Genomic DNA, 22,034 nt, shown 5'->3' on the forward strand with positions numbered 1-22,034 from the left:
GACTATTGCATGCTGGGCATGTGGTCTTGGGCAGATGACTAGACCTTTCTGAGCCTCGGTTTCTTCATTTGAAATATGGTGTGGGGGGGTTACCCAAGTAGACCCAACTTCTCAAGGTTATTTGAGGATAAAATACATGTACTTTCTATATGTTAGTGCTGAACCTAACAATATTATTAATTATAATATCCAACCTTGGCACATTAGAGTCACGCATACCATGACAAATTCTCTGAGACGTTACTTCACCTCACGTTTAGCAGAGTCTCTGGCATTAAGTCACTATCCACATAATGATAATATTTTTCCTTTCCCTTTGAGTAAAAGTAATGGAATGAGAAGAAGTGGAGGATGGAGAGGAACCTTACCATTACGAGGAGAGCCTGAGTTCCCAGCTGTCTGGAAGAACCAAGGCCAGTCGTCACAAGGGATGGACGAATTGATGATCAGCCACATTCTGGCTCGTCCCCCTCAGACGTCAGTGGTGGCCATGGTCATGATCAGCCCCCCTACCCCCTCCTCTCCCATAGAGTTGGATGCATCTCAATTTTGCAATGATCTGGCCTGGAGCAGCTTAGGGGAAAAAAACATTCTGCTAAATGCTGTGTAAAGTAATGACACTGAGAAAACTTGAAAGTCTACAAGGATATTCTGGATGCTCGCCATGAATAATTGCCATGTTGGGACTGGCAACTAAAATAGCATTGCAGAGATATTTACCCAATTTTCATAAAAACTATTATGGCTTTATTTTCAAAGCAAGTAACTACAGAGCAGTGTGGCTTGTCGGTAAATGTTCAAGTGATTAACTGAGAAATGTGGAGGTGGGTGGAAGAAGGCTGTTAAGCATACAAATTGGAGAAAAACAAAATTTAGAGACGGATGTTTTTGAATTGTGAAAACTAAAAGCATTTTGGTCTCCAGAATGATGTTCCTTATAACAGTGCTAAGTCCTAGACCCCAAGAGAGAGGAGAGGGAACATTGGCACATCTGTTTCAATGGTTATTTTTGAACATGCCCAGAGTTAGGTTTTCAAATTCGGGTTTCCTTAGTTAAAATCCTGGCACAGGGCAAAAGCCAGTTGCAAAGCCAAAGTGCATTTTTTAAGAATTAGCCCTGTTGCAGGGTAGGAAGCCTCCCTGCCTTTCTTGCTTGCAGGCCTGCCCTGCCCTCTTCTATCCTTGGGGGAATTCTCTCAGCCCAGACCTGGGCCTGCCGGGCCAAAGCACAGTTTTGAAAATGGGGCTGCCAGAGCATTTGTGGCAGTCAGGAAGGGAATAGGTTATCCTGAGCGAGGTCTGTGACGCCTCTCCCACTGCCATTCACAGCCTTGCCTATGAAATTCACTGCAAAAGTAATCATCCAGGGTGAAAACAGTTAGTAAGAAAGTAACTTATACTAGGCTACAGAACCTGGCAACCTCAACAAAACTCTCTATCTGTATTGACACTGCCGATGGCTGTCTTCTGGATCCATTACAGAATTCTTGATAAACCCATCCCTCCGTGGGGCCACTGTGGGACCACTGGTGCCACCAGCACTGCCACAGAGCTGGCAAGTGATGAGTCAAAGTTTAAGCCAGGTTGGGCTGTCTGCAGGGCTTCTGACCTTATGTACTTTGCTTTATCTTGTATCCAGAGTCAAACACCTACCTATCTTTCCTGCTAAAAATACTGGAATGGGGGCACATCACAGAAATCCATTTTACTACTGGCTGTTTTCATTATATACAGGTGCTCTGATCTCTTTTAAAAAAACACAGGAGGACGTGCCTTCCCCTCAAGCAGCTCCCAGTGGGTGTGTCCATTTCTTCAAAGGGCCCCCCGGGGCTCACTTCTCTATAAAGACAAGTGACTCAACCCACATAATCTGGGAGAAAAGACCACTGATACAAACAGAACTTTAGATTTTTCAGGGAAAAGCCAACTACACTCTGGAGGTTTTTTTTTTCCTTTTGCTTTTGCTTTTTTGTTTTTGTTTTGCCTTCTCTGAAGCCTGTTTTGGATCTCTCGGGCAGTGTGTAAGTAAACGGCATCATAGAAGGACGAGGTAAACATGACCACATCTGAGGGCTGGTAATTTAAGACAGGGCACTGTTTTCCTCCAGGCAGCATTTCATTTAGCTTTCTTAAAAAAAAAAATGCTTTAAACTCATAGTCTAAATTACTTTCTCTAAAAAAGTGACAGTACTTTTGAGATAGGGCTAGAAATATTCCATTTGTATCTCCATGACTATTTCTATCATGTGAAAGTCATTCTCAGATGCTCTGGAATCAGTCTAAAATTAACATATTAATAATAACCCATGCAAAATACCTATGTTTAATAGCATTTTAATGAAACTAAATATTTACTGTTTGAACATACGAGATTAGAACATTGCTTCTTTTATTAGGAACCACTTAAAAAGATGGTTCTCTCCACTTTAAATTTGAGCTTTGCTGCATTCAGATAAAAAAAATGGTAATATTAAAAAAATTTGTAATATTAAATTTCAATGCTAAATTTCCCATAAAGGTAAGATGCTACAAAAATCTATTAATCATAAAACTTAAATGATGAAGGATTATGTCAATAAAGGTACAATTTATAGAACTACATCAAGCCTGAGTAAAAAAGCAATAGCAGTCACATAAAACATTACCACAAAATATTCGCAAAATGTCAACACAGTCACTTGGGTATTTTTCAAGTTGTAAGAGGTGGAGACTCAATTCATTTTTACAATAAAATTATTTTAGGAAAGAATGACACATATTTTCTAGAGAAAGCTTCATTAGAAATCAAACTTTAAACTTCTGGGGCATGAGTTATATCCCTGTAATTCTGCAGCAAAAGACTCTTCCCTCCAAACAGGATGCATCTAGTGTTTAACACATTAATTATCATCCTTCATCAAGCATAAAACTAACAGTCAGGAAATCCAGCTGCAGTGGCACAATTACCAACACTCAGAATACACCCTGCAGAAAAGAAAACAAATGGGTTGCTTTTCATTAACAGAGCTTGGCCAACCTCTCCAAGGACAATGTTTTCTTTCCAGCCAGAGTCCCAGAAGCATTTTGGGGACGATTTGCTTAGGTAAATCCAGAGAACAAATAAATTGTGAAAATATCTAAATTTCAAAATATCCATCGTCAATATATATATAGTGCCATTCAGAAGAAAATGACATAAATTGAAAATGACTCAATCAAATCAAAATCTCTTAAAAACAAGGCATGTTTAAAAAATATTAGTGCAGGGGCGCCTGGGTGGCTCAGTGGGTTAAAGCCTCTGCTTTCAGCTCGGGTCATGATCCCAGGGTCCTGGGATGGAGCCCCACATCGGACTCTCTGCTCGGCAGGGAGCCTGCTTCCTCCTCCCTCTCTGCCTGTCTCTCTGCCTATTTGTGATCTCTGTCAAATAAATAAATAAAATCTTTAAAAATATGTATATTAGTGCAAAAGGTTGCTAAGTCATTTAATATCTTCATGCTTGATGGCAATAGATAAAGTATTAGTGGTTTTCATTTTTGTGCTTCATGACACACAATATGATATGTAATATGTCTCTATGTATGCAATAATGAGCTATGTGATAACAGGATTCTATTATATAGGTTTAGGTTCATATAAAGAAAATAATTAGTGACTAGCTTGTGATTCTAATATAACATCATTGAAAAGCCTAGATGATTAGCATTCTAGAAAAGTAATAACAGCCTAGTTTAGTTGGTTGATTACTGGACACTTAACATTCTTAATATTACTATAATTATATTACACTTTAACAGATATATTATTTCTACTGAGTTTATATTACAATTAAACCATAAACTGTTATTTAAACCATAATTTAAGGAAGACTCTGGGGATGTAAAAGGCAATGGATAGTCATGTGCCCAAAATATTTGTAATTATGTCCTGAACCACTGCCATCGAACTTTCACTAACTGCTCTGCCCAGAAATCCTCTAACATAATCAGCTTGATCCTCTCTGCAGGATAAATATCATGGCAACAATTAAAGAGCCATATTTTCCTCGGCACAGGAGGCCAGGGAGACACATAAGGATTCTTCCATGCTTGTGGCACAACTTCAATTTCATACTGTACTTTATATGCAATTAACTCAAACCTGAACTTCTTTTAAATCGTATTTGCAGAAGGCGTCAAGCCACCTTCCCCCTAGCTATTTGAGTTACGTACAGTTGTCTTTCAAAAGACAAACTTTGAAATTGTATTTATTATAAAATAAAATCTGATGCAAATACTGACCCTAAAACTTAAAACTCTCTGCCTTATCAAAGAGTGACGGGATTCTGTTCAGGCCTGTATAAGATGTGAAGAGTGTAAGTCTTTTTATATCATTTTAATCAACCTGGCTTGGTCAGGATAGCTGCTTCCTAAGGTGCTGGAAGTGGTACTAAATTATGGGGAAGGAATACAGTCCTACCAACAATGGTAATATTGCTGATGGGAAAAGAAAGGCTTTGTGTTCACTGGATACAGAACATTTGGCTTGACAAAGGAGGATACGTAAGAAAGAAAAGGTCCCTCCCTTCAAGTGCTTACAGTCCAGCTGACAGCAAAAAAGGGGCACATTCTGAATCTGGTTACCATGCAGCATGTCAGCGAGTGCCAATAAATGAGCAAATGACCAGCTGACGGGAGGATTATGAAGAACAAACCTCACTGGCCAGATGTCCTGTCTGGAGTTAGGGCAGGTGCATCTCAAGGTGAGTGAACTAGTTTGGGTTCCTCTTGGGACTTTCATTTAAAGGGCCAGGGTCTTAAAATTTCTGTCTTAGTAGTTTATAGATGCAGTGACATTATAAACATCTCAAAATCAGAGAGATGTTTTAAAGCGAGCAAGCAAACAAACAAAAAGCAACCAAAAGACAAAAACAAACAAACAAAACCTTTTTAATGCTTTCTCAAGCAAGGTGATGATTTATTTACAAATTGCCTAAAAAATTAGAAGGAAGGTAATTTCAAGGTGATCTTTAACAAGTTCTTTCCTGATCTTTTTTCCCCAAAGATATGACCTAGCAACAAAGTACTTAGTTTTCTCTCATTCTCAAAATCCTTTTGGAACCCAAGTCACTTTCTTCTTGACATGCATTCTCCCTCAGCAATGAAAATGATTGCACATTCAGTTGCAATCCTGAGCATCAGATATTTTGCTTATATCCCCTTTGAGTTGAGAAATCACTGAGTTTAACATTGCTTTTTCAACTGGAAAATATTCCTGTAGTCCTATGGAAAAAATCTAATTCTGCATTAGATGATACTCACAAAATAAAATGACATTTGTCAGAAGTAACAGAGGAAAGGAAAATACCTTTTCCAAGTGAACATATGTGAATTTAATAATTAAAAAGTAATAGACTATGGGGCTGCCTGGGTGGCTCAGTGGGTTAAGCCTCTGCCTTCGGCTCAGGTCCTGATCTCGGGGTTCTGGGATCGAGTCCCGCATCAGGCTCTCTGCTAGGCAGGGAGCCTGCTTCCTCCTCTCTCTCTCTCTCTCTCTCTCTCTCTCTCTGCTTGTGATCTCTCTCTCTGTCAAATAAATAAAATCTTTAAAAAAAAAAAAGTAATAGACTATACTAGACTTGTACAAACTTCCTTTTAACAGCATCATATAAGTCATTTAAAGATTTTTAAAAATTTATTTATTTGACAGAGAGAGAGATCACAAGTAGGCAGAGAGGCAGGCACGGGGGGGGGTGTGGGGAGCAGGCTTTCTGCTGAGCAGAGAGCCCAATACAAGTCATTTAAAGAAGCAGGACCAGTTCCCACAATTCACCTTCCAGTAATAGGTACCCCAAGGTTCCAGCTGTGTTTCTGTATTACTGTAATGAATACTGATGCAGTAAAAGACTATACTGGGGGCATGGTTTCTTCTTTGACACTGGGAGTCTGTTGCAATCATGATGATTGCTGCCATGGACACTCTCTGATGTAAACAAAACATTACTTTTCATAAGATTTTCTAATGGCCTCTCTAGCTTTCATACCTTTAGCGTAGTGAATTCATATGGTTGGTAACCTTTGAAGCTCTCGTGGATGGCTGCCATAGTATGAGAAGTTTTCTCCCAAAAATGAAGCAGAGTAGTCTGTAAGGAAAGACAGCACAGTTATTAATGTTTCGAACTCCCAGTTCTAAGCCATAGGCCCTGGAGAAGGGTGCCCATCTGTGGCTTTTGAGGCCCTCCCAAATAGGATTCCAGCTCATCTCTGCAGCCTTGTTTTCCATTATGCACCTCCTTACACCTTGTATTTCAGACAAACTAAATGCTTCCCAGGTCCCCCAGGACTGCCTCCCATGGCTAATAATGCTCCACCATTTTGGGACACTGTTCTGTTGTTTTTTTTTTTTTTTTTTTTTTTGGTACTTGTCCTGTGTGATTCATCCCCCAAAACCCAGGGATCATGATCAATCTGCTTTTGTGATCCCTCCACTGATTCAATTTGTCCCTCTTCAAACCCTCACTGGATTGTGTAGAACTTATTTCACTTAGCACTCACACCTGCTTTTTCCTTAAAATACAGAAACAATATAGTCAGACTGTATATCCCTACCTCTGATTTTCTTCTGAAACTTTAAATTCCTTGAGGACAGGGAATTTGGTCTGGGAATTTGGTCTTATTACTTTTTACATTCCCTATAACACCCAGGATCTAGCCTCCCATACTCAGTTGGTACCCAATAGCCCTGTTGTTGGATATAAGAACTATCATAAAGGAACTCAAGCTAGAAGGAGACAAAAATTAATAGTTCCTTGAATTATGACAACCTCATGAGTAAGTAGATGGCGCCACGGGAAATAGAGGCCACACATGGGGTTAATTCAGAGGAGGCTTTCTGAAGGACGTGATACTCAGAATGATATATCAAACAGAGGGGACTATGGAAAGGTACAATGGAAGGGAAAGGCACTCAGGCAGACGGTACCACCTAAGTAAGTGCAGGAAAGTGAGAAAGTGCAGTGTGTGAACAGGAAAGAGCTAATATTCAGTTTGAGCACACTGTAGGTCTACTAGAAGGGAGAAGTGTGGAAAGTAAATTGGGGGCAAGACATTCAGAACTTCATAATGCCTACACCATACTTTTAGCTCCAACACCATTTTTCTGTCCCCCTAAACCTCATAACATTCTTGGTTTGTTGTAACCAACATCACTTTTTTTTTTTTTTTTTTTTTTTTTTTTTACCTGGTATGTTGCTAGCATATGAGACAACAGATTGCATCGGCTTGCTCCAAGAAGATCCACTTTCTGACATACATCCATCTTCAACTTGTCAAAGCTTTTTTTGGCAAGACGTACTTGTGTTTGTACCTATGAAAGTAAAAGGGGACTTTTGAACCACTTAGGCTTGTAAGTGGTTAAAATTTGCCAGTGAGGGAAGACCCATAGTGGGCTTCTCCCTCTCATACAAGAAAACACCTTTGAAAATTTCAGGCAAGTGAGAGGTTCCTACAACATCCGTTCTTTACCACCGAAGGACTTCAACAATAGCTCTGCAAATGATGATATTACAGTAGATTTGCCATCCTATTTTTGTCAGTCAAAAGTTAAACTTCCTCTCTTCTCAGAGCATTCACTAAATGACCATAGTGGGCAGAAGTCTGGAAACATACATGGTGGCAAGGGAATAACCTTCACCCTGTTGTTTTTTCCCTATGTTTCTTTGAAGCTGACTTCCCATATATTCTTCAAACAGCTTCACTAATGCTAGCATCTTACATAACACAGTACATTTGTTAAAAATAAGAAAGCAACACTGACACAATCCTATTATCTAAACAACAGACTTTTATTTAGATTTGACAAGCTTTTCCACTGATGTCTTTTCTGTTCCAAGATCCAACTGAGGATACCACATAAGAGAAATGTAACACAGCCTAAAAAGCTGGTAAACTTTTCAACTTTTTATTACTGAGTATGTACACAAGCAATTCTCCCCCCATCCCCCAGCCATGCAATAGTTCAAAATAGAGTGAGGTCAGTAAAAGATTCAAAAATGTCAATTCTATACATTATTTGATAATAAAATGGAAGATTTTAAGGGGCGCCTGGGTGGCCCAGTCGGTTAAGCCTCGGACTCTTGATTCCATTTCAGGTCATGGTCTCAGGGTTGTGGGATCGAGCCCCTCATTGGGCTCCATGTTCAGTGCAGTCTGCTTGTCCCTCTCCCTTCCTTCCTCCCCTCCCCCCATCATGCTCTCTCTAAAATAAATACATCTTTTAAAAATAGGTTTTAAAAATAATATAGCTACATTAAAAAGGGTAAAGTCACAATTTCTCCTTCCTCCAATCTGAAGCATTACCACACTATTTCAACCAGGGAAAGCCAGCCAAATACCAAATATTTTACCTCAGACAATTCAGGCAGTTGTAGTTACCAGGTAGGTAACTGCAACCTGGGAGTAATGTCGACTCATTAGTGATAGTTCTTTACCAGGAGGCAAGGATGATGTCTACCTCGATCACCATCGCATGATCGGCACCTGGTGACCTGGTACAGAGTAGGTGCTGAGTATATATTTGGTGACTGAATGAAGAAATTTTCCAGGCTATTTCAAAAGGTAAAATGCCTAAGTACCATTTTAAGTATAACCTTTAAAGTTGTTTTAGAAATGATTTTATTTTTGTAATAAAAATAAACATGAAGATTATTTGATATAAAAGTTTTTATATTTGATATAAAACAGTTTTTATATTTGATATAAAACTGATACTACTACTAATATTCACAGTTTACAAGATTATGGGGCATTATATAGTAATAGTGACAAATGTTACAGTTGTTACCATTTGTAACAATTTAACAATTGAAGCAATTTAACAATAGATAAAATTCACAATTAGTATAATTGATACAACTGAATAATTAATACAATTCACTCACCACATGCCAGTCATTCTCTTTTAGCCTCTGTTATACCATCTCTGACTGCTGAGGGTAAGAGGATTCATCTGTGGAAGTAACTAATGAGCAAAGCTGCCATTCTAGATTAGCCTGCCTAACTCTAAAGCCATACTATTCTGCCTCTCAAGCAACTTACACTGGTCACTGGAAAATCAAGAAGCTCAAAATTGTGATTCTACCCAGAAACCCAATTCTATAGAATTGTAAAACAATGAGCCAATGCATTTAACACCATTTTGATAGGATTAATATCCTATATGAATAAGGTCTTGTATATGTAGCTATATAAAACATTTCCTTAGAATTCCTCTGAATTTCTGGTCTATATGGCCAGGAAAACCAGAGCATAGAAGCCATCTAGGTGCTCCCAAACTGACTACACCATAAGTTTAAATAAATCCCAGAGCTCGACCATTTCCCACTGTAAAGTGGAGAAACTAGAGGCAAAGATGCTTGGGAGCACAGACTATAAAATGAATTTAGAATTAGTTAAAAGTAGTGATTTTCTATCTTCCTTTGAGAGGACTAAGGAGACACAAAAAAGAAGACCCAAGGTCCAGCTTTGTGCAGTGGCAGTATCGAAGCCAATGAGGTTTATCCGAGGCATGGTTATTGCTAATTGAAAACCCAAGTTCTAGAGGGAAGACATGGGAGAGTGTGAAGAAAAAGATGTCTCAAAGCATTTGAGATCCTCACTGCAAGCCCCCACTGGTTCACCAGTTGCTTAAGCCAGGAAGACTTCCTCAGCTGGGATCCTGAGAGGCATCTGTCTCCACCCTTTTCTTCTGAAGGGCAAGATGAATATGGGTATGAACTTTCACATATGCATTCATTCAGCACATATTTGGTGAGCACCTATTATGGTGTCAGCATTACTGCTAGGCACTGGGGCCTCTATAAAGGAGTAAGTCTTGGGTCAGTAAATAAATTAACTAATAATGAATGAATGAATGAATGAATGAAGCAATGGGTCAGTAAACACTTATGCATGAATGCACTTAGGAATAAAGACCCTCTAGTCTTCTAAAGAAGACAGATTAGCAACTATATTATAATACAATGGGAAAAATACAATAAAACTAAGACTGCAGAACAGAGGTAGTACAGTGAAGGGATTGATTAAAGCTAGGGGTGGTGTAGGGCATGAGGGTAGGTTGATGTCATTAAAGCCCCTAAAACTGGCCTCCCACCTTTGCCCTTTAACTTTGTAGGCTCCTCCCACTGTGCTGACTCGGGGCTTGGCATGTGACTTGCTTTGGCCAGTGAGATGTTAACAAATGTGATGAAACTGGAAGCTTGGAAGAAAAGCTAGCATGTTTCCACTTTCTTGCTTCTATGAGATGGTCATGAGAACATGCCCAGGCCATCCTGAGAATATGCCTGGGCTGGCCAGCTGGAGGGCTATGAGAGTCTTGTGCATGCAAGAGACACAAGGAGGGGAGCCCAGTTGTCCCAACAGATTAGCCTTTGGCCAGCTGACCCGCAGACATGTGAGGGAGGCCACCCATAGTGAGCAGAAGCCCTTCCTACCCCATAGCTGACGACATACTCAGGAGTGAGCCTAGCAGAAACCAGAATTGCCCTGTTAACCCAAAGACTTGTGAGTGATAAGAAATGCTTATTGTCTTAAGATATTGAATGTTAAGATGGGATCAGGAGGGAGACCAACCATAAAAGACTCAATCTCACGAAACAAACTGAGGGTTGCTGGGTGTGTTGGGGGTAGGGATAGGGTGGCTGGGTTATGGACATTGGGGAGGGTATGTGCTATGGTGAGTGCTGTGAAGTGTGTAAGCCTGATGATTCACGGACCTGTACCCCTGGGGCAAATAATACATTATGTGTTAATAAAAAAAAGATACTGAATGTTAGAGTTGCTTATTTCACAGTATTGTGGCCACAGATAACTGATATAAATGATAAACAGGTGAACAATAAAGGCTTCTGAGATGGGGGGTAATATCTGAGCATGAATAGGAGTAAAAACAATAAATACAAGATATCCACAAGACTGGCCTACTAATGGGGAGGCTCGAGATCTTCTAATTAAATGTAAATTAATTTGGGGGGCTGTAGATTTTGTTTTTTCCTTTACGTAGATATTCTTTCATCCTATAAGAAAACTTACTTCAGTTGTCTATAACATAAAGCTCGTGAATTAATATACTTTGAAATGTGCCTTATTTTGTTTAAATTTTGTAAAGTAATTTTAGAAACCTAGAAGAAGACTTCAACACTTGGCCCAATAAGTTCTGAAAGGCCATATGTTTTGTGTGTCAACAATGATTATTAAAATACTTAATGCACTGCTGAGTTACCAAATGTTGAGTCCTTTCCCTGCCAAACAAGGAGGATGTTACACTGTTGGGCATTTCGAATATGGTAAAGTTCATTTAATATTTTGTGCTCCATGTCTACTCTCTAAAACACATTTCCAGTCTGCAGCCTGAGGACAAAGCACTGAGGACACAGTCAATCATAGGCCACCATCAAGAGTCTAATTTCATATGCCTCCAGATGCAATTAAATAAAAATGTTTTGATTATTATTCTTTCAATCCCAGATAAATTATATTCAATTACATAAACATCTTGAGGAACTCCTGTGGGTGTCAAGGTTCTTTAAAAATATCTTCAAATAAATGTACCCTTTGTCTATTTCTTAGTTTTATTTGTTGCCCCACCTTTCTCCTCTTATTCTCTAAGCTCTAGGAAATGATTACGCATATTAAACTCCCTTTAGTGTGAGTCCTGCCTTCCCCAGGCTGTAGAAATTCAATTTACCAGAGAAGGGAGCAATGTCTTCAGTGCCAAAACTACAGGGCATTTCTCTGTACTTATTTCTCCTAACCTGAAATTCTACCTCTTAGCCCCAACTTGAACTACATATGGTGAACTCAAATCTATTTATCCTCTTATTTCAATCTGCCTGCCCCATCCATTTGGAAAGGTCTTCATACTGCTCCACAACCAAATAATCTGAGAGTGGTTTTTGAATTTTTTTGTGTGTGTTTTCTTTCATTAAAAAAAAAAAAAAAAAAAAAAAACTACAATCCTACTCTTACTTTTACATTTTCTTCCAGGAAATGGCTCTGCCTCCCACCATCCATCCATCCAATCATTTAGCAAATATTCACCAAGTACATTCTACATGCTGGTAGTAGTGAGTAAAACAGAGGTGGTCTCTGCCCTCATGGAGTTGACAGTCCAGTGGGGGTTTTCACATCAGTGAGGGCAATATATCAAACTGAATGAAGGAAAGCCATACTGCCCCACAAGAATGATTTACTAAGGTATCTGACCAAGAGAACATTCTCTAAGAAAGCAGTGCTCAAATTCTATTCAGGACTGAACATGATTAATTATGTGAGAATACGCCAGCAGAGAAAGGAGTATATGCAAAGGCCCTGGGGTGAGGGCAATAATGTAGGTCCCTGAAAGCAGTGTAGCAGAAGGATGGTAGGAAATGAGGTGGGCTGGGGCACATCCTAGAGCAGAGTCCTTGGAGGCATATGCTTAGGATTTTATTTTTATCCTAAAAGTGGCAGAAAGACAATGGAGGCCTTTAAGCATGGGAGAGACAGAATTTTATTTTCAGTTTAAAAAGTCCACTCATTATAGTATGAAGATGGATTGGAGGAAGGAGATGAGCGTAGATGAGGATGGAGTCAAGGGGAGAGATGACGGTGACTTGAGTTGGGTAGTGATACTGATATACAGAAAAGAAAGTGCTCTGATTCCAGAGATAATTAGGGGGTAAAACAGGCAGGACCTAGTGAGGGATTTGATGTTGAGGGTGTGGAGGATAACTCCTATGGATCTAACCACTCCAAATCCAGTATCATTATCTAACTTGCTTTTCCACCAGATGTTTCTACTCATATCAACTTCTCACAGATACCTCACACCACATCAAAATTCTTGGTTTCTGTCCCAACCAGCTGTCAATACTCCTCCCTCATTAAAATGGATTTGTTCACCATATTTTCCTCTGAGGCAGTGATCCTACATCCAGAGAAAATTTTTAAGATCAGAGAATATACCAATTATTTTTTTGGCTTTTGGTTATAAGATGCCACAAGAGAAAGTCTAGCCCATCTGAAGTCACTTGGAGAACAAAAGGTCAGATATTTGGCTTCGTTAAAAGATCTTTTTTTCTGGCCAATGAACCAAGACCTCTTGAGGGTAAGAGAACCAAACACCTTCCTGAATCACTTTACTGTATCACTTGATTGCATCATACACTTAGCCATTGGTGAGAGGAGCAATTTTGACACTGTATTATGCATGGAAGTATGTCAAAGAGACTGTGTGCACCATGCATGTGTGTAGGCAGCCAACCGTTGACTCAGGAGCAATCTGTTTTTTGGTCTTCCCTCAAAAAAATCCTCCCTCCATTTTGAAAAAATATTCCTTCCCTTTATTCTAATCATGTGGTTTAAATGGGAGCTGGTATATTCTTTTATAGGGCATTTCTTCACTCCCACAGTGGCCCAGAGAAGGCCATCTTAGCCCAAGTTGAGTCAATCATAACACATCATGGTTGCCTGATTCAGGGAAAGGCGTCTGATTCCAGCTGGATGAATCAGAGCCCTTTTTAAAGGATTTTTGAACTTGGAACAAGAGTTTCATATCAATGGAATAATACAATTTAGTCTAGTCTTTTTGTGGCTGGATTCTTTCACTCAGCATAATCCCTTTGAGATCAGTGTTGTTGCATATGTTAGCATTGTGTTCTTCCTTATTTCTGACTAGTATTTAATTGCATGGATACAGTGTAATTTGTATATTCATTTGGGTTTGGCTATTTTGAATAAAGTTGCTGTAAACATTTGAGCATAAGTCTTTGTATGGACATGTTTTTCATTTCTCTTAGGCAAATATCTAGGAGTAGGAATGTTAGGTCTTTTAGTAACTGTGTATTTAATTTTATAAAGAATTGCCAAACTGTTTTCCAAAGTAACTATCATTTTGCATTCCCGCCAATAATGAATCCAAGTTCCATTTGTTCCACATCCTCATTAACACTTGGTATTTTCAGTCTTTTAAGTTCTAGCCATTCTAATGAATGTGTAGTCATAGTCATTATGATTTTAATTTGCATTTCTCTAATGACTAAAGATGTTGAAATTCTTTTTATGTCTTATTTGCCACTTGCATATCTTTAGTAATGTGCTTATTCAAATCTTTCCACTTCTTTAAAAATTAGGTTTGCCTTTTTATTACTAAGTTATGAGTTCCTCATGTTCTAAATATAAATCCATTATCAGTCATAAACTCGAAAATATTTTCTTTAAATCTTTAACTTGCTTTTCACTTTTTCTTTCTTCAAGTTTTTTTTTTTAAATTTGTTTTTATTGAAGTGTAATAGATACACAATATCCTATTTGTTTGAGGTGTACATCAGAGTGATTCAATATTTTTGTACATTACAAACTGATTCCTACAATAACCCTTTCGTTAGCTTAATAGTGCCTTTTGAAGAGAAAAGTTTTAAATTTTGATTATATCTAATTGGTTTTATATTTTCCAGTTTTTGTGTCTTATCAAACCATTCCCTAACCTAACATCATAAAGATATTTTTTCCTGTGCTTTTTCCTCCTGGAAATTTAATATTTTTAGCTATTACATTTAGTTCTATGATCCAGTTCAAGTTAACCTCTGTAGATGGTGTGAGGCAGGGATATTGGTTCATTTTGTTGTCCCCAGAAGTAGATAACCAGTTGTTTCAGGACCATTTGTTGAAAAATTATCCAATTGTCCATTACATTGTCTCTACATTTTTGGCAAAAATCAACAAGCCTTTATTAAAGTGTGGATCCATTTCTGGGCTTCTTCATGTATTATTTGATCTATATGTCTATCCTTATACCAACGCCACACTATCTTGATTACTGTAGTTTTATAATGAGTCTTTAAGTCAAGTAGTATAAACCCAATGACATTTTCTTTTTTCTTTTTGTTTTGGTTATTCTGAGTTCTTCATATTTCTATATATATCTTTGGGACAGCTTCTCCATTTCTTCAAAAAAGCCTTCATGCTATTGATAGGATTACACTGAAGCTACAGATTTACTTGGAATTGATATATTAACAATATCTTTAAGCTGAGGAAATGGTTTATCTTTATGTTTACTGAGTCTTTTAAAAATTTCCAGCATTTTGTTTGGTTGATGTTAGTGTTTGGTTGATGTCAGGCCTTGACATTTTATTAAATTTACTGTAAAATATTTCATATTTTTGATGCTATAAAAACATAAATTTAGAGTTCCAATCGCTCACTAAACATATAATTAATTTTTGGGCACCTGGGTGGCTCAGTGGGTTAAAACCTCTGCCTTTGGCTCGGGTCATGATCCCAGGGTCTTGGGATCAAGCCCCACATAGGGCTCTCTGCTCTGAGTGAAGCCTGCTTCCTCCTCTCTCTCTGCCTGCCTCTCTGCCTGTGATCTCTGTCTGTCAAATAAATAAATAAAATCTTTAAAAAAAAAATATATATATATATATAATTAATTTTTATAACCTAATCTTGCATTCTATGATCTTTTTAAATTCAATTATTAGTTTTAAAAGCTTTTTTTTTGGAGGTTCCTTAGGATATCATCTCTAGATAAATAGATAGATGGACTGATTGATGGAATTATGGATCTGTGTAATATATCACATTATCTGAGATTATAGGCAGTTTTCCTTCTTCCTTTCCAATTTATATGTCTTTATTTCCTTTTCTTGCCTTATTGTACAGTTTTGATAATGCTGAAAAGAAGCTGGTGTGAGCAAGCATACTCGCCTTGCTCCTGATCTTGGGTTGGGATGGGGGCGAGGGTTTAGTCTTTCATAATTAAGTATGATATTAGCTGTACATTTTTCATACATGCCCAATGACAGATTGAATATGTTCTCTTCTAATTTTAGTTTGTTGACAATTTTTATAAAAAATAGATATTGGATTTTATCAAATGCTTTTTCTAGCCCCACTGTAATAATCATATAGTGTGGTTTTGGTCTTTTCACATAGCAAATTATGTTTACTGATTTTAAATTGATCTCCATTCCTTGGATTACCATATTTCGTCAAGATTATATTACTTTCTGGTAAAAGTCCTTATTCTGAAGTCTATTTTGTCTAAATTAATATAGCCATTTCAGAATTCTTTTGATTAGGATTTACAGGTGATATATTAATCTTTTTACTTAAAAAAATCTTTTTTACTTTTAATGTATCTGTATCTTTATATTTAAAGTGCGTTCTTTGGGTGCCTGGGTGGCTCAGTGGATTAAAGCTTCTGCCTTTGGCTCAGGTCATGATCTCAGCGTTCTGGGATTGAGTCCTGCATTGGGCTCTCTGCTCAGCAGGGAGCCTGTTTCCCTCTCTCTCTGCCTGCCTCTCTGCCTACTTGTGATCTCTCTGTCAAATAAATAAATAAATATTTTTTAAAAAAAGAGTCCTGAGACTAGACCTAGCTTAATTTTGTTTTTTTAAAATCCAATATCTAACTCATTTTTACCCATTTTATCTAATAGAGCATGATATGAGACTTACAAATTATTATAAATAAGACAAAATGGTGTTAGTCTGGTGTTCAAGTGAATCCATTCAGCTTCAGAACAATTCCAATTTTTTCTAAGTCCTTAAATCTATTTATAGTGTAATCAGATCTAAATTTGATGAAGAATCAGAGTGAAATTTACTGTAGTGAATTTTTGAGTTTTTAGTATTCTCTTTTACAAATAGGATATTCTTTCTTATTGTGTAATTTCTGCCATCTCTGATTTCCCAAAGCTTACTACCAGTATTTCTAGACTTGGATACATAAGTTCTTTCTGTAACATAATCCATCTAAGTGTATTTAAATATATTTAATATGTATTAGCCACTTTTACAGACTGAGCTTCAAGTTTTCTTTAAGAGTGACTTTCTATCCTTTCCAGTTTTAACACCACTTCCTTTAATGGCAATGAAAATACAATAGAAGTTTAGTAGTTCTGCTTTCTTTGCCTTCATCATTAACATTAGACTATTCAAAAATATATTTTCTGGGGCGCCTGGGTGGCTCAGTGGGTTAGGCTGCTGCCTTCGGCTCGGGTCATGATCTCGGGGTCCTGGAATAGAGCCCCGCATCGGGCTCTCTGCTCGGCGGGGAGCCTGCTTCCTCCTCTCTCTCTGCCTGCCTCTCTGCCTGCTTGTGATCTCTCTGTCAAATAAATAAATAAAATCTTTAAAAAAAAAAAAAATATATATATATATATATATATTTTTTCTAGTTCTGTCCACAGTAAAGGTCAAAAGTGATGGCTAAATTAGAAGTAATGAGGATCCTTAGCACCCAGACTATGGTCTCTAACTACCATGTCTCTTCTCTCTCTTTTTTTTTTTATTTGACAGATTTTATTTATTTGACAGAGAGAGAGAGAGAGAGAAAGAGAGTGCACAAGCAGGGGGAGTGGCAGGCAGAGGGAGAGAAGAAGCAGGTTCCCTGCGAAGCAGGGAGCTCGATGAGGTGCTTAATCCCAGGAACCTGGGATCATGACCTGAGCCAAAGGAAGACACTTCACCAATTAAGCCACCCAGGTGCCCCTACCATGTCTCTCTTAAAAGGATCCTTGTCAAAATGGCTGATTCTAGGGCTAGTGCAAGATATATAAGATGATCCTGAAATATTTAGTTGTATAAGAAAGCAAGTTAGACACTACCAGGATTATGCCAAAAGGACCCAAGAGTCAACCTGAAGAGGCTCTCACTAGCCAAAGTTAAGACAATTTGAGCATCAATAAAGTGTTATAGGCAACAGTGAAGACCCATAAAACATATTCAAGTCTATGAATTCATAATGATACTTAAAAAGAAGGAAATGAACAAACTAACTGAAAACCAAAAGACCTCATTGGGCATCTGTTGAAAATGCCAAGTGAACCAACTCAGTATTTTGACAAAGGACCAAACATTTATACTGACTTCCCTGTCCATATGTGCTGTAGCAGGATGACCTGATAGTTGATGAGGGAAAAGTTACTCATTAATGAGCCATTCAAATTTATTAACAGAGAAGGAATATGTAATTTATTAAGCCATCTGTTCCTAATAGTAGGCCTATTTCCACACTCAAAGCAGTACTGTTGGTATTAGAATGTTTCATAAACCTCAAAGCTTTCCAGATTTTAGCTCTACTTGGTGCCATTCTTGCTTCTTGAATTCCTTCTCTTCTCTCAAGAAATGTTACTGAACACCTATAGTTCTAGGTACTGCAGAGAAACAGGAATAAAGCAACATCTCTGTTTTCATGATGGTTACATTCTAGTGGGTGAAGAGGAACAATAAACAGCTAAAGTAAATCTACGTTTTTTAGATGACAAAAATAAAGCAGCATAGGAAAGATAGATTTGCAGGGCTTGGGAGGAATGGTGGAGGATTCTGTTTAACGTGGAATGGTCTCGTAAAAGCTTTCTGAGAAGGTGATCTTGGAACAGGGACCTAGGGGAAGCAAATCATGCAGAGAGCAGGGAGAAGAGCCCTCTGAGCAGAAAGAATGAAGAGTGGAAAAGCCCTGAGGCTGGAGCATGCTTGGCTTACTCAAGGAACTATAATCATTGTCTTCAGTTATATGCTTTTCACATCTGGTTCATGCCCTATTAAAATGTAGGTTTATTAACAAATAGATAAAATGATGTTCTTAATCAACTGGTGGGTGATTTTGAAAGTTCTGTTTTTTAAAAATCAACATATGATAGTACGAATAGTTTTAATAATTATGTTTCTATACTTTCCGGAGAAAGCTCATTTTATGTGCATTTTTTCCTTTGTGCTTTCATAACGAATCTAGTCCACTGGAATTGAATGATATTTAGATGTACATATAAAGTTCACACATTCCTACTACCCCACTACATACACAAACATGCACACACATGGATGCACACACATAGTAGTTTGGGATTTTCCCTCAAGACAGCAAAAAAAAAAAAAAAAAAAACAACAACCCAGAAAAACTACACTCTATAGTGCAGGAAACAAACACTTTCACACTTAACAGCATCATTCTAACACTACACTTTAGAGAATTACCTCTAAATACCAGGAGAAAGATAGTGAATAGGGAGAGAGAAAGAGATTGATTTTCGAATAAGTCCAGAGAAAGAGGCATGTTCCACTGATATGAGGAAATAGAGGGACAAGGTAGTTCAACATGGCATTGGGGAAAGCACTTCCACAGTCTGGAAGACAAAAGAAGGAAGGGATCAACTCCTGGTCTTGCCAGACTCAGCACTGCAGCTAATGAACCAGGTGGGGCAGGAGTAAGAGGCTAGAAAAAATGTGTGGGGTGTGGTGGCAAACTGGGGAAGGGAATGGAATGGGTTGTTCAAACTTTTTGACCTATTTCAAGGAGGGTGGGGGAGTAGGTAGAATTGAGAGAAAGGCAAGTTGCCATCAAAGAAACAAAGAAGAAAAAGGAGAGGAAAAAGAAAGAAGAATTTATACAGGTTTAATGCTGTGGCTATGATGGCTACTTGTCAGGATTTTGCCCCAAACAAGGAAAATATGTGTCATTTTACTTCATTTCCTCCTAAACAAGCATTTTGAACTTTAACAATTCAGCAATAAAAAATACACAGTGTTAATTCTGAGGGTTTTCCAGCTATGTCACTGCTGAATTTATAGACTGAATTGAATCTTTCAGCTAGCATTCCCTTTAGATGAATGAAAACTGTTTAAGAGTTTTGGATCCAGCTGTATAATCAGGACAAGGCACACATACAGCTGACATAATCTCAATTCATTTACACAAGCATGGTAGGCAACCTTCATTCAGATGCTCATTTTCAGATACTAATGGAAATCACTCCAAATTTCTTCCCTACTCTGTACTTTAGAAGTTCAGGTTTATAACATGTTCTGATCATGAGTGGAAAAGTCAACTAGGAGAGTGGAACATACCAAAGAAAGTATCAGGGTAATGTTTTAGGAATGTATAAAATACTGCAGCAGATGAATACCTTAGGATAATGAGTTCAATAATGATTCAGAGGAAGTGGGGGTCCATCCCACAGTCCACTCTTTTGAGTTTCCAGGTAACAGAGTTTTAACTCTCCTTTATTACACTTAATTGTGTGTTCCACACTGGGGTGAGGAAAGGGAAAAAGTACACCCTCTTAGAGGGCAGAGGTTTTTTTAAACAACTGTTTTATACCACAGTTCTTCAAGGTAGGTAAATTACCCACCTTGGAAGAGAAGAGAAAACGGAGGTACAACACAATTTGCCTAAAACCAACCAGCAGGTAAGCAGAAAGGCCAGCACCTGGCCTGAGTTGGATGCTCTCTCCTCCTCTTGGGTGACATACAAACTCTGCACCCATACCCTGCAGCCTGCCCTTGACCCATCCCACATCACCTCCCAGGCACCATATGTTCTAGACCTACTGAGTTTTCCTTCTGCAGCCATACCATGCCAAACCTCCTTCCACACTTCTGCACAATTCCTTTGCCTGGAAAGCCCTCCCCTCGCGGTTCACATGCTAACTCTTACTCAACCTTTTCAACTTCTACTCAAATGTTTTCTCCTCTGAGAAACTTTTCCTGTAAGGCTCCTCAGCTAAGTTGGCAGTTTTTCCTCTCTGCAGTCAGTCTTTTTGCAAACACTCTTATGTCAGGGAACTGTGGTGTGTGCTACCTGCTCCCAAGTACGCCCAGTTACCCTCTGGACTATTCAGCTTCAGAAGGGTGAAAGCTACTCACTATTTAATTTCATGTGGCTATGGCTATACGCCTCCAGGTAGCCAGTATGCAAAACACTGAATGCAGAGAGGATACCAGGAGTGAACAAATCAGACCCTACTTTCCTACTACCTAATAGTGCTCTTCAAGAAAGCACAGCATGCTGTTTGCTGAATTACTGTTAGACTTACACAGACACTATCCTTCGTCCTCACCAGTACTGCATCATTTCCTGAATAGGTGAACTACATACATGCACGTACTCTCATTGATTTTTGCAATATTCCTAAACCATAATTCTGTTTCTATTTCACAGAGAAGGAAACTGGGTTTCAGAGCCGTTAGGTAACTTACCCAAGCCAACCTGACCAGCAGGGGAGGGCAGGATGTGAAAGTCCATGTTCATTTCACTCAATTACTTTGCTTTCCCAATTGTAACAAATCTCAAACCCGCCCAGCAGCCAGTACATTACCCAAAATGGAGGTGTTGGCACTTCCTCTATTGGGCTTTCTCTTCGTGACATGTCACTCATTACATTAAAACGTTCTAATACGTTAAAAGTTTATGATCCTGGCTTCTTATTTTAAAAGTCAAACCATTACTCACAATAACAATATATCTACTGATGTAACATCAAAGAGTAAAAGGTCATCTGTTTTCAAGCTCTTGGTTGAAACATGGTTAAAATTATTCATAACCATGTAGTTTATAATATGTAGATACATTCCAGATTAATTTAGCTAGCTATCACACTGTCCCAACATCCTTAATGTTTGTTCAGCTGGTGGTTTTTTTATTTTCCCTGCTTTCTGTTTTTAACTTAAGAAAGCAATGCTGTCATCAGAAAATGTAACTGACTGGTTTCGCTTCCTCTTTCAGGTCATTAGTGGAAGTATTAACTCAGGTCACAAGACTGAGCCCAGGGTACCCACTTTATCAATTTTTTTCTTATCTGAGAAGTACACATTTCAGGATAGCAAAAGACTACAATACTGTCCTTTTTATCCATTGGTATTTTCTTGTGTTTTATTGTGGTTTAAAAAATACGCCATTATTCCTTTTCTTTTTGTTCTTTTTTGAACACTTATTCATGTTTATGCACCATGTGAAAGGCTGGGGAATTTGCTTGTCTCTTGGCTGCCCAAGCTACACCTGTTTGTCCTTTGTATTACAATATATTTTTATTATGCTTACTGATTGATGCCCATTCACTGTAAATAATCATAACTCACAAATACAAATCAACTGATAAATTAACAGGTGAACTGATTGGCTAAAAATTATCTTGTTTGAAGTGCTGTACGTATTTACTCAGTAGTGGGTCCTGAATAGAGCGAAAGGGAAAAGTTCAGGCCTCTCCCTTTATGGATTCATTTTGCTATCCTTGACTTCCAAAGTGTGGTGGG

At 38.2% G+C, this 22,034-nt stretch overlaps 1 protein-coding gene and 1 pseudogene across 20 annotated transcripts in view; one reads left to right on the forward strand and one right to left on the reverse strand.

The window, feature by feature from the left end:
* ICA1 (islet cell autoantigen 1) overlaps nucleotides 1-22,034 on the reverse strand; it is a 148,321-nt gene that overhangs the window by 38,986 nt on the left and 87,301 nt on the right. For all 20 annotated transcript variants that reach the window (XM_047695110.1, XM_047695109.1, XM_047695122.1 and 17 more), the window contains 2 exons: nucleotides 7,198-7,323; nucleotides 6,002-6,100 (listed from right to left, as the gene is read on the reverse strand). In XM_047695110.1, the coding sequence (XP_047551066.1) occupies nucleotides 6,002-6,100; nucleotides 7,198-7,323 (225 nt within the window). The remainder of the gene's footprint in view (nucleotides 1-6,001; nucleotides 6,101-7,197; nucleotides 7,324-22,034) is intronic.
* On the forward strand, nucleotides 9,476-9,557 carry LOC125081491 (uncharacterized; annotated as a pseudogene).

This window comes from Lutra lutra, chromosome 11, assembly GCF_902655055.1.
Source record: "Lutra lutra chromosome 11, mLutLut1.2, whole genome shotgun sequence".
NCBI lineage: Eukaryota > Metazoa > Chordata > Mammalia > Carnivora > Mustelidae > Lutra > Lutra lutra.